We start from the raw sequence: 14,416 nt of genomic DNA, 5'->3' as shown, positions 1-14,416 counted from the left end.
CAGGCAGAGGCACAAGGCAGCTCCTGAAGGCGCTGGGAGCCCCTCTCCCCAGCCAGCTCCGGAGCCATGAGCAGCGCCGTGCTCCTCGCCCACCTCCCAGACCCCAGCAGCAGCTTCAGGCAGGCAGAGGCACAAGGCAGCTGCTGAAGGAGCTGGGAGCCCCTCTCCCCAGCCAGCTCCGGAGCCATGAGCAGCGCCGTGCTCCTCGCCCACCTCCCAGACCCCAGCAGCAGCTTCAGGGAAGACGCCCCCCGACCCCCTGTCCCGGGGGAGGAAGGAGAAGCACCATGCCCGCAACTCGCCAGCTCGTTTCTCGCCAAAAGCCAAAGCTTCAAGGCCATGCCGGTGCCTCCTGCCCCGCGGAGGAATGAGAACGGACTCGGGGAGCCCGAGGGCAGCGCGTCCCCGGACTCCCCTCTGGCCAGATGGACCAAATCCTTGCATTCCCTCTTGGGAGATCAAGATGGTGCCTATCTTTTTCGGACCTTTCTGGAAAGGGAAAAATGTGTGGATACCTTAGACTTTTGGTTTGCCTGCAATGGCTTCAGGCAGATGGACCTTAAGGATACCAAAACTTTACGAGTAGCCAAAGCTATTTACAAAAGGTACATCGAGAACAACAGCATCGTCTCCAAGCAGCTCAAACCTGCTACCAAGACCTACATAAGGGACAGCATCAAGAAGCAGCAGATAGATTCCATCATGTTTGATCAGGCACAGACTGAGATTCAGACTGTGATGGAGGAAAATGCTTACCAGATGTTTTTAACTTCTGATATATACCTCGAATATGTACGGAGTGGAGGAGAGAATCCCGCTTACATGAATAGCAATGGACTGGGGAGCTTAAAAGTTGTCTGTGGCTATCTCCCGACCTTGAATGAAGAAGAGGAATGGAGCTGTGCGGACTTTAAAAACAAAATCTTGCCTTCGGTAGTTGGACTATCCAGCAAGACGTTGAGGGTTACAGCGAATGTCAGAGCCACGGAAACGATCGAGAACGGATACAGGTAAGGGAACCCCTGGAAATTGTGCTTTGTTTTAACTTTAGGGACTTTGAGAGTGCTTTTCAGAAGGCTGTCGGGGTGGGAATCGAGGGGAGGCAGGGCTTGCTGAAGGGCTGGGAGCACAGCTGCTTCCCCACACCTCCAGACACTGGAATTTGTGGGCTGTTGTCTGAGTGTGGGGTTTTTCCCCCTCTACAGAGGAAAACAAGATCCTGTGCTCTGAAGCCCTATTGGCTCTTTCAGTTCTTTTATAGATCAAAAACTTCATAGCAACTATGTCCTCCGGACATGCGTTAATTATTGGTTCAACTTTCAAACCTATTAAGAGCAGTAGTGGAGTGGATCACAGAGACACATGAATAATGTAACCTACCAGTTCCCCAACTCCACCATCAACCGGTGTTTAACGATGTTGGTTATGTGGGAAGCAATTGTGCGGTCGTGGAAGAGGAAATGTGTGCACTGACTGCATCAAACTCTGCAACTTGGGCAGAATCTGCTTTTATTTTGACTCTGTGTTTGTGTGTGATGTGCAGCTTCTCCGTGGCGTGGGGTGTCGGTGTCATGTCAGAGCCATCTAGGGTGGCTTTGAGCCAGTGCATACAGGAGGATCCCTAAAATTTGAGTGTTAAGGTGGTAGAGGCATTCCAGGTGTGGTGTAGCAGATCTTTGGTCGGTGTTTGGTGCTCTCATGTTGGCCGTGAGCTCAGGGTTAAGCTCGTGAAGAGGTGGCTGTCCCCAGGGGGATGTGGTGACAGGCTGTCCTTGTGCCCTGGTCCTGGGGTGCATCTGCATTGCTAGAGCCTTCTCTTTTGTTGGAATTGTTGATGGCACAGCTGTGCGAGGGTGAGGAAAGCAAGAGCCATCTCCAAGTGCAGGGGGGGATGGGAAAGAGAGACTCTGATGGGCAAATGATGAGTTGTATAATCCTCTGAAAATGTATTCTTTCCTCTCCCCACCCTTGCCATAAATGTGGATTGTTGAATCAGGGCTGAGAGGAGAGGGCTCTGCTGCAGATGTGCGCTCTCCTCCGCCGGCCCGGCAGCCTGGGGGTTGGTATGGTGAGTGTTTGACATCTCGTTTACAGGAATTTTGAGAGTGTGTCTGTGATTCATGGACATCAAAGGGCATCAGCCTTCTCCCGGGGAGGCTTTGCTGGAGCGCTCCTCTGCTGCCCCCGGAGAGCTTCCAGCTGTGCTGGGCTTGCCGGGGCGAGGTGCTGGGCGTGGGGACCGCAGGGATGCTGGGGTGGGGACAGAAGGGATGCTGAGGTGGGGACAGAAGGGATGCTGGGGTGGGGACAGCAGGGATGCTCTGCATCCCGGACCCCTCCTGCCGGGGGCTGCGGGGGGGCAGCGCTGGCAGCTGCTCTGTGCAGGACTTGGGCTTTGGGATGCTCATCTCGTGCCTGAGCCTTTCTGCCTGAGCATCTGCTGTTCTCCAGAACTTGGTTTGAACTGCTGCCCTTCGCTGGCTTTCCAGGAGGGGGATGTTTGATGCTTTTATCTCTGAGCCTTTGTTGGGATTCAGAGCTGGAAGGGCTTGGCTGTATGTTCTACCAGAGCTGCAGGCCCTGCTAAACCCACATGTGCCTTGTCCAGGAGAGCTCTTGCAGTGCCGTGGCTGCTTGCCTGATTAGTGCTGGGCTTTTTTTCCTTTCCTTCCCCCCCCTCTTTTCTTTTCTTTTTTGTCCAGGGATTAATGCAGCTTGCTCCTCACATGTCAGATCTACCCTCCTAGGACATTAGGTAGTGCGTTTTGCTTTGATCACCTTCTGTTGAATTTCCAGGAGCTTTTGCTCTCCACGGGGCCAAGAGATCTCAATGCAAAGAGAGGGGAGGTCAAGCTGAGATGCTGCTCAGTTCCTCCCATTTGTGAAGCCACTTGTGCATGCATGTGCTGGGAGATGATGAGCATATGGATGGGTTATCTCTCATCACTCAGCATTTAGGATCGCGGCTAGGATTGGAGCTGAAGCTTGCACAAAGTCTTTCCTGGTGAGTGGCCAAACCACACCTCCCTCATGTGTGTGTTGGAATTAAGGAATTTCTGCTCAGTGTGCTCTGGTTTTGAAGGGCAGAGCAGGCTCTGGCCATTCGCCTCGGTGGGTTTCAATGTGATTATCCCACCTGACTGGGGGAGCCCAGCAGTCCCAGGCCAGCCTGGTGTTTGCAGGAGAGGCCACCTGGAAATCCCAGGGCAGGAGCCACAGCCAAACCCAGGGCAAACAGGAGACAGCAGGAACCAGACAAGCTGAGAGACTTTGTTTGGCCCCAGTGCCAGTGATGGACAGGAACAGGAGAAGTCAAGTGAAAACACAGAGTTTGCACCTGGCTGGGGAGCAGGCGCTTGCAAACTGCTGGCTGTGTATTTGGAGCCCTAATAGAGGGAATATTTTAAAAGCAGGACCTCCCTCTTGTCCTGCCAGGCGACTCCCCTCCCCTCTGGGCTGTGGTGTGGTTAAAACTGGCCTCCCCAGGCTGCTGTGCTGGACCTGGCCCCATGCTCCAGGAATTCCAGCTATTATTTATACGCGCTTCTAAATTTATCACGCACGACTTTGTGTACACAGAGAGCTCCTCTTCCTTTGCCGTGCCGCCGGGGTAACGTGGCTTTGCTCAGCCCAAGGTGGGCTCATCTGCCTCCCATTAGGCTCCAACATCAGTGGGACTGGCCTTGCTGGGGCTTGCAGATGGCCTTCTGCCTGCTCCCAGTGCTTCCTGGCCTTTGAAAGGACCCGCTGGTGCAGCTCCTTGTGTGTGAAGTTATTGGAACCAAGTTTGGCTTCAATTATCAAAGTAAATGATGCCATTGTAAAGCTATGCTCCAAGCAGTGTTCTACAATTAGAGTGTGGAAGCTGTGATTAACATAGTTGTGTTAAAATATACTTTTTTTTTTTCAGGTTTGTGCATGTGTGGGTTTTTTTTGCCTTTTTTAAAGATGTTTTTAAACCCATGGTTGCCCAATGATGCTTGTCCCAAGAAAATACTTAATGAGATTCAGTGCTGCCTCCAACTGCTCCTTGTACAGTTTTTCTCTCTCTGTATAAGTCTGTGGTTTGACCTGCCCAAGTGCTTTTATTTCTAAAAGCAACCTGACAATAAAAAAAACCACCCCCCACACTCTGAAACTGCACCCTCATAACAGGGGCTATGACCAGGAGCCCTTCTGAAATTTTCATGGCATTATAATACCTCTGATATGGCCATTGCCTAACATAGCAGAGAGAGTTACATGCTGTGTGTCATCGCATCAAGATAAGAATAGGCTGAGAAACATCAGACATTCTCCTTGAAGCTCCAGAGCAACTGCTACCTGACAGCTGAAAACACTTTGCATATTGAGTTTGGAGCTGGGCTGTGTTTGTGTGTGCAGCATCTGTGGCAGGAGACCACCACTCTCCCTGGAATTTAAAACCCTCGCAGGCAACTTGATGCATCTGGGTGCAATTACTGGAGTAAGGTGGTCAAATTAAAATTGGGAGGGGAAAAAAAAATTCAAAAACATTAAATGTAGCAAAACAGCCCCTGCTGGTTTTCTGAAAGGATGGGGGGAGTTCACTGATGTTCTGAAAAGATGGGGGGAGTTCACTGATTTTCTGAAAGGATGGGGAGATTTCTGTGCAGCGGTGTTGGATGTGGAGCAGGGATGAGGACTTTAAAACTATGTCAGCTTTAGGGGTTATTATTTTTTTTCCTTGTCCACGAGGTGTTGGTAGGTGAACGATGCTGCAGTGCTGCTGGGAAGATGAGTTCGTTCCGGCCACTTTCTCTAATTCTGTGTTTGGACACACCTCCCTCTCACTGTGCCATACCCACAGGGAGCTGCTGCCTCCGCCCCCAGCTCAGCCTCTGCAGGGATGCTCCTGTGAGAGCAGCATGGCAAATCCACCCCTGGGTGTGACAGGGGTGACAGACACCTCCCAGCAAGGTGCTGGGGCTGTGCTGGGGGGCATCTGCACCCCTGAGCCTTGTGGTCCTCAGATGCACTCTCAGAGCTGAGATGGTTTCAAATCAAAGAGTGGGGAGAGCTGCATCCCTTACACGTTGACCCAAAAGCCCACCAGGGCCCTAGGAAGGGGCTCTGGGACTGTACATCCCCCTGATCCAGAGCAGAAGACTCCACGGTTTTTAGAGGGACTTTCTTATAGTAGCAGCAGGATAACTTTGCTTTCACCCACATGTGGAATTAATTTGTCTTTGAAGATTTAACTTCTTTCCTGTGGCATTCCTTACTATCTCGTTTTTTTTCCCTTCTTCTTTTTCCCAGATATATATTTTTTAACATCTTGATCTCCCCATCAGAAATGCCTTGGCCTCCTTGGAAAGGAATGCAGCCCCGGCTGGGCTGAATACCTGCCTGCAGCCAGCCCCACACTGCTCATACCAGAGAGGCCCATCTTCCCCACCAGCCTTCCCCTTCCTTTTTTCTATTTTTTTTTCCCTTCCCCTTATTTTTTAAAAACTTAAGCCTCACTGAGGTTCCTGCTTTTGGTGCTGGGGGAGGAGGGATGGGGTGATGGGGCACAGGGATGAGGATGGAGATTGAGAGGGGGCAAGTGGGAGGATGTTGCTGTCACTTCAACCCAGCTGGTCCCTCCAGCCCCAGGGGGGCAGGGAGATGGAAAGCCCATTAAAAAAAACCTGCCGAGCCTGCTGGCACATTCCTTAGGCCCCCAAGTCCTGGGTAAGTGGCCCTAATTATTAAAATCAGCAGTCCTTATCAGATGACAAGGACTTTTGCTTTGATATACAAAGGCAGAAGCTTAACAACCCCATCTTGCCCTGGAAGAGGAACAAAATGTGCACCTTAACATGCAGCTTCCAAACCTCCCCTGCATAATCCCCTTATCACTGCCAGGATGTGTATATTGATCCTGGCTGGGAAGTTGGAGTGGTGGAGGCAGGGGGATGCCCGGGGGCCCCCCCATGCAGTGACCCTGCCGTGGTGACCTGGCCCTGCTCCATCACAGCCTCTGTCACTGCCTGTGAATTCTTCTGCTGCTCAGCTCAAACATCCAGGCTGGGCTTAGGGTTTGCTTTTGTGGGTGAGGAGGTGTTGGGGTCAGTAACCCACGTGCCCATTAATACGATGTGCTGGCCTCTCCTCACATCTCCCATCCATCCTGCTCTTCCCCACCTAACTCTATGCCAAAAAACATGAGTAGGAGGTTCTCCTAAAAGCTGTGCCTTTTTGGTGTGTGTTTTTACAGTGCCAGTGTTTTTATAGTGCATCTGTCTTTGGGAGGCCAGGCCTGGAACTGCAGATCTCAGCCCTGCCCTGTGCCTCTGACATGTGGGGATCCTGCCCCTGTAGTGTCAGGCAGTTCTCCTGGTTCAGAGGCACCAATAATTTGTGTTTCCAAAGGGATCCTAACCCTTGTCTTCAGAGTAGAATTAAGCATTGCTGGCTGGTTCCTTGTGCCTTTCAGTGGGACTTGAGCTGTGAACTTCTTGGACTTTCCCATGCTGGTGCCAACACCAAAACTCCTGCTGACCTCAGCAGTGCAGTAGCAAGCCTGAAGGACTGAGTTTTCAGGGTATCAAAGGATGCAGAGGCGCTTCCTGGGATTTTCCAGAGCACTTTAGAAGATGCTAAAACTCTTTAAGGTTGTGCTCTGGGTGTGTTTAGACGCAGCATCCTGGTTTAGGCAGTGTGCATGCTGAGGTCTGAGCAGCGTGTGGTTGGTTGGTTCTACAGCGGTTGAGTGTGGTTCCCACAAGGATGGTGGTGCCATGAAGCCCTGGACTGTGTGGTAACCGTGTTCCTGTCCTGCCTGTGCCAGGTCCTTCAAGAGGAACGACCCTGTTAACCCCTACCACGTGAACTCGGGCTATGTCTTCGCGCCGGCCACCAGCGCCAACGACAGCGAAATCTCCAGCGATGCCCTGACGGACGACTCCATGTCAATGACGGACAGCAGCGTGTGAGTACCTGCTGCTGCTGGCCATGTTTGGGATGGGACACCTGTAGATCAGCTCTGAGGGGCTTAGGGGAGTGATGGGCATCGCCCAAAGGGCATGGCAGCCTCTCTCCCTCTCCCCCTCGTGCCGTCGCCGCAGGTATCAGATGCAGGGAAATAACGAATCCCTCTCTTGCCATTTTGCAACTGCAGCTGAGCAAACGTGTTCTGCCCTGCCTCATGGTGCTGCCTGACTAACCCAAGGAGTGAATGAACCTCCCTGAGCCTTTGTCTTAAGGCCAGGCTTCCTTAACTAGTTATCAGTCATCAAAGAGGAGATTACTTCCTGTAGGAAGTACTTTCTGTAATTAACGTTCGTCATTAGTGTCAGAATGTACATTAATAGGGCCAGTGACCTGAAGGGGCAAATAGCTGCTCATCTAGTGTGGCTGGGGCAGTCTTCAAAGGGCCATTTGGATGGAGCTGCCTGGATCAGGTGTGGGTGTTTCAGGAGCATACGGGCATGAGAGATGATGCTGTGGCTGAGCTCAGGAATTGCAGGCTCTGTTTTCTCCTGGCTGCTGAGGAGAAGGGTTTGACTGTCAGTTTGCTTTCCCCAGCAGGACAGAAATGGTGCTTTTGTTTCTCTAGAGGGAACAGTGAGGCTCACTTAGTGCTCCTAAGGACCATTTCTTTAGCTTAGCAGAAGGCAGATGTTGCTGTTTGTGTTTCATGGTCTTCAGTTCAGTCTAGAAGAGCCCACCTGTAACAAAGTGCTGCATTGCTGGTTTCTCATCTTGAAACTTCTCCAGTGTCTCTGTCAGACATGTCCAGTGGTCCCTGTGTGCTCCTCAGAGAGATTTTCATGCTGGGTTTTTGAAGTCAACATGCGTGAAGATGCACAAGGGAAAAACAGGATTTACCAAAAATCCTCGATGCATAAACAAAAAGCCCTTTAAAAAATTTTTTTTAAACGCACATGTGTGTTTTGAACTGATATTACGGGAAAAAAATAGTTTGTTGTCCCAGCAGATTCCCTTATTGAACAATATTGGCATTAAATAAAAGAGCTGAATCATAGGGTGACTTCTTTATTTCTTCTTACTGGCTCTGGTTGTATGTGATCATGTGTCAACAGAGCATTCATTGGGTTAGTCATTTCTGGACCAGTGTAGGGTCACTTGGGATTCACAGGGCTAGGATTATACCCTCTCTTCACAGCAATGCCAATTGTAGGCCTTATACAGATGAGAGCACTGAGTGAGAAATAAAGTGCATGGTGGATGAAAGGCTTAACTGAATCGCTTTCAGCCCATTGTTAGTCCAGGGGAGCTTAGCGGGGATGAGAGGGCAGCAGCCCGCTTTGAAATTTGCTTGAACAAGTGAATAGGAGCTCCCCATAAAGCAGCCCTGAAAGGAGCTGCCTGTTTTTTCCTGCTGTAACAATGGCCCGTGCAGGCTGTGAGAGTTTGGGGAAGCTTGGCTGATTAAACTGCCTGCAGCTCCAGGCTGGGGGGCTGCAGGGAGCCCGGGGGTGGCACAGGGGCAGAATGCCTGCCCAGAGCCCAGGGGTGGCACAGGGGCAGATTTCCTCCCTAGGGGTGGTAGAATTCCTGCCCAGGGTGGTAGAGGGGCAGATTCCAGGTGGCAGAGGGGCAGTTTTCTGTCCGGAGCCTGGCAGAGGGGCAGATTTCCTTCCTGGGGGTGGAAGAAGGGCAGATTTCCAGGTGGCACAGGGGCAGAATTCCTGCCCAGGGCTGGCAGAGGGGCAGATTTCCTGACCAGGGGTGGCAGCGGGGCAGATTCCAAATGGCAGAGGGGCAGAATTCTTACTCAGGGTGGCAGAGGGGCAGAATTCCTGCCCGGGGTGGCAGAGGGGCAGATTCCAAGTGGCAGAGGGGCAGATTCCACGTGGCAGAGGGGCAGTTTTCTACCCTCACCACTCTTCCAGCAGCTTTCTGCAGCTAGGAGAGCTAAACTGGCACTTCTGGAGGCTGGGCTTAATGTTCAGGCTGGTGTAAAACTTCCTCTGCAGAGGACGAGGGCTGCTGCCAGCATCTCTAGAGCAGCTGGGATTTTTGGGTGCTGCTGGAAGCTGGAGGGGCACAGACCCACCCTGGCTGAGCCCAGGTGCTCAGCCCTGTCAGGTTTTATCCCCCTGGAACAGGAGGCCTTGTTCTGTTCCAGCAGCCTGAATGCAAATTAGTTCTTTTGGCTCATACTGGTATCAACTGAAGAGGAAAAACTTGTTCTGGAAAAGTCTGTCACACATAGCAGTAAAGTGAGTTTGGAGCTTTTTTTTTTAATAAATCTAAGTCTGAACTGCACTGGGCTTAGGAGAAATCTCCAAATAATGCGTAATCTGCCTTTTTTATTTTATTCCAGAAGCCAGGGATCATTCTGTCCCTATACATTTTGTAATAGCCACAAAGCATCATGCAAATTTCTATTTCCATTTCTTGATTTGGTGGTGGGGGGGGTGGGAGGAAAGGGGATTTTTTTTTTTTATTTGCTTATATCTTATTTATGGATTTACTTTGGACACAGGGGAATGCTGCTGAGCAAACTTCAAATATTACCTTATCTTACAAACCAGGCTTTTGATGTTGGCAAGATCAGAGGCTTGTTTCAGAGCCGTTGCCAAATGAAGATGGGAGTGAATGCATATGCGCATGAGTCTGATATTTCAAAGCAGCAGTAAAACTACATTCAGGTTAGGTCAGGCACATCTGAGTCAAAAGGCTAAGATAATTGGCTCAGCTTAAATGGCAGCTGACTGGGTAGAAGACTTCAAACTAGTGTTTCCCCCCCAGAAACAGACTGGCTTAGCCCCAGCCTGGTTAGCTGAAATGTTTATAATTAAACTCTACTGTTTAGTGCCTCAACTCTGGAGCTCTTCAGCCCCGCAGCTTTTAGTAGCCAAGAAAGTGAGTGCAAGTGTTGGCTGTGGGAGCAGGGGGAGAGGTGGCACCTGGAGAGCTGGGCTGAACCCTTGGCCTGCCCCAAAACCTCAGGCCAAGTTCAGCCCTTTCATTTCCAAGGTGCTTTCCCCTGCTTGGGGGATCTGCTCAGCATCAGGGCTCCCCCTGCCCCCCTTATCTCTGGCTGGTGGCTCCAGCTCCATCCCTCTGTCCCTCCTGCAGTTAGGGGTCACTTGGTCACCCCTTCAGCCCTGGCCTTGTCCATTTGCCCCCTGTTTTCCAGGAAAGGGTTTAGACAGCTCTCAGCAAAGTGGCTGCTGAAGTCCCTTCGGTTCCCCAGGCTGGCTTTCCCAAGCTGCTCCACAGCCTTCCCATCCCAGAGAAATACCTCTGGGCTTTTTTCATCCTTGTTTTTTAAATTCTGCACGTTGTTACAAGTTGCAGAACTCTTCTGCCAGGGCAGAAGCAGGGAGCTGGAGGTTTGATGTAGGGCTCTCTGCTGTAACCAGAGGAATTTTAGGGGGAAGGGGCAGTTCTTGTATCAGCCTGAATGAGGGCAAATCCTAAAGTGAGGAACTCATGCTGTTTGGGTCAGTGTTGCTTTTCCTCCTCCTCCTTTACAAGTAAACCCCCAACTCCTGCTCCACAGCGTGTCCCAGAACTGTCCCTTTGGGCAGAGATGATCCTTGTGGAGCTGGGGACTTGGGGATACCCCACAAGGAGATGTGTGCCGCAGCAGAGGGGCTGGGGACAGCTTGCAGGGCTGGAGGGAGGTGGGGGATGCAGGAGGGCTGCAGAGCTCCCTGGTTGTGTCCTTCTGGTGGACACACAGCCCCTCAGCTGCTTCCCTGCTCCTCCCCATCTGGCCTCTTGGACTTCCATGGACAGAGGACACCTCCTTTCCCGCTGAGTGTGTTGATGGGGTTCATCCCATGGGTTCATATACTCATTTTTACTTTCCTGTGAAATGCCTGTTTTACTGGGCATTCCCTGTGCTGAAGGGCTTCCCTGAGAGACCCTTGTCTCAGGATGCCCCAGTTAACAAACTCATCTCTGAAGGCGCAGCTGGTTTTGTCTTAATCTCAGATTTGCTTTTCCCCATGCTCCCCCAAAACTAAGACATGTCATGTGCCCCAAGCCCCATTGCCCCATGGGTTTGTGGAGCAGAAATGCTTCATGGGGAGGTGCTTGGTGGCCACCACTGGCTGTGTTTGTTGGCTGTTCTGTGCTGGGCTGCTCCTCCAGAAAGCTCCTGGAGCCCCGTGTTGCGCAGTGCGGACATGGGGACAATCAGCTCCTTTCATTTTCCATGTCACATGTGCTCAAAAACTGTGTGCTCACCATGTGGCCTCCAGGGCCTCCCAGCATGCTTGTTTTTATTATAAAGATTTTTCCAAGTTTATTAAGATGGGACTACTCTGATCCTTCATTCCAGGCTTTGCAGCTTAGTCTTGCTCATTAATGGCAACTGAAGGCTTTGGTCAAGATCTTCACAAAACTCTGCCCTCGCCTCCTTTGAGCTTTGAGAAGTGGCATCTGCTCATCCTCCTCCAGGGGAGGGACATGGTGCCTCTGGGAAGGTGTTGTGGTGTGTGGCCACGGGAGGGGACACGCAGGGACACTGTGCCACGCTGGCTGCTCTGGCAGCAGCGTGGGGCCAGCGCTGTCTGCTCCTCCTTGGGCTGGAGTTATTTTCTCCTCTCAGGAGATGAGTCAGGTGTGGGGGCAGGTGGATGAAAGGGACAGCACCAGAGATCAAGGTTCTTCAGGCAGTCTGAGGGAAGTGGTGGAATGAGACATTCAGGATCTCCAGGCGTGCTCTTCCGGCTGGCCCCGCTGGCTGTGGAAGGCCCTTTCATCCTCTCTGGGATAATTTTTTGTGTGGCTGGGTTAAGATGCCTGGAGTGGGACGTGCAGGGGGCTGTTCCCACTGGAGAGCCTTGAGCTCCTGGCCTGGTCTCTCCTCATGGCTTCCTGGCAGGAGCTGGGGTGGCTGTAGGCAGCAGTGTCCTGTCCAGAGAATGTCCTGTCCATGACCATGTTCATGCCCCGAGGTGTCCTGTGCTGACCAGCCTCAGGGCAGGGGAAATCCTGGTGATCCTGGATCTTAAATGGGATTAGAGATGGGGAGCAGCCTCTGGATGGCCATCCATCCTTGTTTTCACTGTGCCAGCAGTTCATGGGGTGTTCCAAAGCTTGAGGAATGTTGTGGTCCTAGAGAGCGTAATTGGATGGGGAAAAACCTGAAATTAAAGGTCAGGAGCAGAAACATGGTGTTAGAAGGGCCTTGGAAGTGAAGCTGATGGGATCTTTGGATGTCTGCCCATGTGGAGCTGCCTTCAGCTTTTCAGCTTTTGCTTAATTGCTGCACATCCATGTGCGTCCTTTGGTGGCACAGGCACTTCCCACACTGCCGGATATTTGAGGCTTCGGGTGTCATCCAGAGGGCTCAGCACCTCTGGGAACGAGGGCCTGTGGCTGCCTGGGTGGCTCCAGAGAGGATGGAGAAGTGTCTCAGAGCATGGGGACACCCCCAGCTGATGTGGCCTCTCTTCCATGTGCAGAGATGGGATCCCCCCGTACAGAATTGGGAGCAAGAAGCAGCTCCAGCGGGAGATGCACCGGAGCGTCAAGGCCAACGGTCAAGTTTCTCTACCTCATTTTCCGGTGAGTCCAGGAGGGAGTTGCAGGGTCTGGGTGGGCCTTGGGAAGTGCTAGGGCTGGGGATGGGCACAGTGGAGGGAAGGGAGCAGGGGAGGAGAGCATTTCCATCCCAGGGTGATGCCAGAGGAGAGAGGTGCTGCTGGGTGTTGGGCAGGAGCCATCGCAGCGTCGTTCCAAAACCCTGCATGGTCACATCTTGGTCCTTCCTGAAACCAGCTGCTAAGTAGGAGTTTCCAGGGGCACTGAATTTGTCCTGTTGGTTAAATCCCAAGTGGAGATGTCCCAGTTGGGTCTGGTGGGAGCCTTGGCTCTGCTGCCACCCTGACACTGCTGCAGTGCTCAGCAAGGCTTGGCCTCATGTGCGTGCCTGTGAGAGCTGGGTGTGTGAGCTGGGGGTGAGCAGGAGCTCCCAAAAGAGAGAACTGGCAGCACATCCCTGCCTGGCTTTGAGGGGATCTGATGCACGGTGCTGCCCTGCTCTTCAAAATTAACTCGCTGACTTGCTAATTCAGTTGACTCGCAGCCTCTCGATTCCTGCAGTGAATAAACTGTTTACACAGACAAGTGTAAACTTATCTTGTCTTGAGATTAATATGCTAAAATTCCTCTTTCTGCTGTCTTAAGCAGCAAGAAGTCATAGATGATATTTCTGGTGGAAGGTTGGGGGGTGGTTTATGTGGTTTTTCTTTTTGTTTTTTTTTTTCCTCTTCCTTCCTAAAGAAAGTTCTATAGCCTGAGCTTGTAAATTAGATTATTTTGTCCCAGGGCGTGCAAATCGACTTTCTCTGTAAGGCAGTGCTTTGATCAGGGACTGAATAGAGCCAGCTTGTGTAAGAGTGACAATTTCCAGCAGAGTGGCCTTTTTCTACCCTCACATCATTTCTGGAGCTAAGTGGTTGCCGGAGAGAGGCCCCACCTCATCTGGTGGGTAGTATGTGAAAGAGTTGGCAGTTCAGCTTTCTGCTGTGGGGGGGGGAGAAAGAGGGAGAGTGGGGGCGAGGAGTGGGGTGTGTGGGGATGGCAGGAGGGAGGGCAGAGTCAAGTGGGTGGTTTCTTTTTCCTCCTTTTTTTTTTCCTTTCCTCCCCTTTTCCTGCCATGTTTGCTTCTTTTGGCAGAAATTCGCGTTTTGCCTTTTTATATTCTGCACTTGATTTGGAGATGTTCCCTTTTTCCCTTGATAGATCTGCTTGAGGCAGCCAAGCTCAGCAGTGTAGCACCGCTAGCCTGCAGCAGCTTTCTTCATTTTCTGTACAAAGAGATGGAGGGGGGGGGAAGAGATCTAGGACACTGTTGAGACAACACTACCTCAAAGGTGCCCAGTGTGTAGCCAGGAAATAAATTACCAGCACTTCTCTGATCTGCAACCGTTTGACTTCTTTTTTTTTTTTTTTTTTTCCTCCTTTCCCTTTTTCTCCCCCATCTTATTTTTTTTAATTTCCAACTCCTTTCTGTTTATACTCACTTTATTCCTTTAGTTAAAGTCTCTCTCCCTCCCACCTCAGAGATATTTTTTTTTTTTTTTTTTTTTTTTTTTTTTTTTTGATGTTTGACAACAGTCTTTGAAGATTTTCTACTTCAGAGTAGCTACTGATGGGCTGGTTGTACTACAGAGAGAACAAGCGGGGTTCCTCAGAGTGCGACCAACTGCTCCTGCCGAAGGCAAACGCTGGTGGGGAGGATGTCACTCCATGAGGCCACAGCACTAGCTCATAAAAATCCAGAGCAGACCATGCCTAGTTGCGGTCGTCTTTTCATCCAAACATGGAGACACAACAAGCGTGGCGGGGCCGGCGATGCCGCAGCGGCGAAGCGCCCGCCCCCCGCTAAACATTGCCTTGTGCCTTCTGTCCCCGCTCCTTGTAGAGGACCCACCGGCTTCCCAAGGAGATGACCCCGGTGGAGCCAGCCGCCTTCGCCGCC

General features: G+C 51.5%; 1 protein-coding gene across 1 annotated transcript in view; it reads left to right on the top strand.

Annotated features, from left to right (window-relative positions):
* Nucleotides 1–125: 125 nt before the first annotated feature.
* The window catches only part of AXIN2 (axin 2), a 24,089-nt gene continuing 9,798 nt past the window's right edge, over nt 126–14,416 (top strand). Inside the window, exons 1-4 of the mRNA XM_031063349.1 lie at nt 126–1,010; nt 6,794–6,934; nt 12,396–12,498; nt 14,360–14,413. Coding sequence (XP_030919209.1) covers nt 187–1,010; nt 6,794–6,934; nt 12,396–12,498; nt 14,360–14,413 — 1,122 coding nt within the window. The 5' untranslated portion in view covers nt 126–186. The remainder of the gene's footprint in view (nt 1,011–6,793; nt 6,935–12,395; nt 12,499–14,359; nt 14,414–14,416) is intronic.

The sequence above is a fragment of the Geospiza fortis genome, unplaced genomic scaffold (assembly GCF_000277835.1).
Source record: "Geospiza fortis unplaced genomic scaffold, GeoFor_1.0 scaffold153, whole genome shotgun sequence".
Lineage (NCBI taxonomy): Eukaryota > Metazoa > Chordata > Aves > Passeriformes > Thraupidae > Geospiza > Geospiza fortis.
The sequence above is the reverse complement of the archived record's forward strand: the minus strand, read 5'-3'. Positions and strand labels throughout refer to the sequence as shown.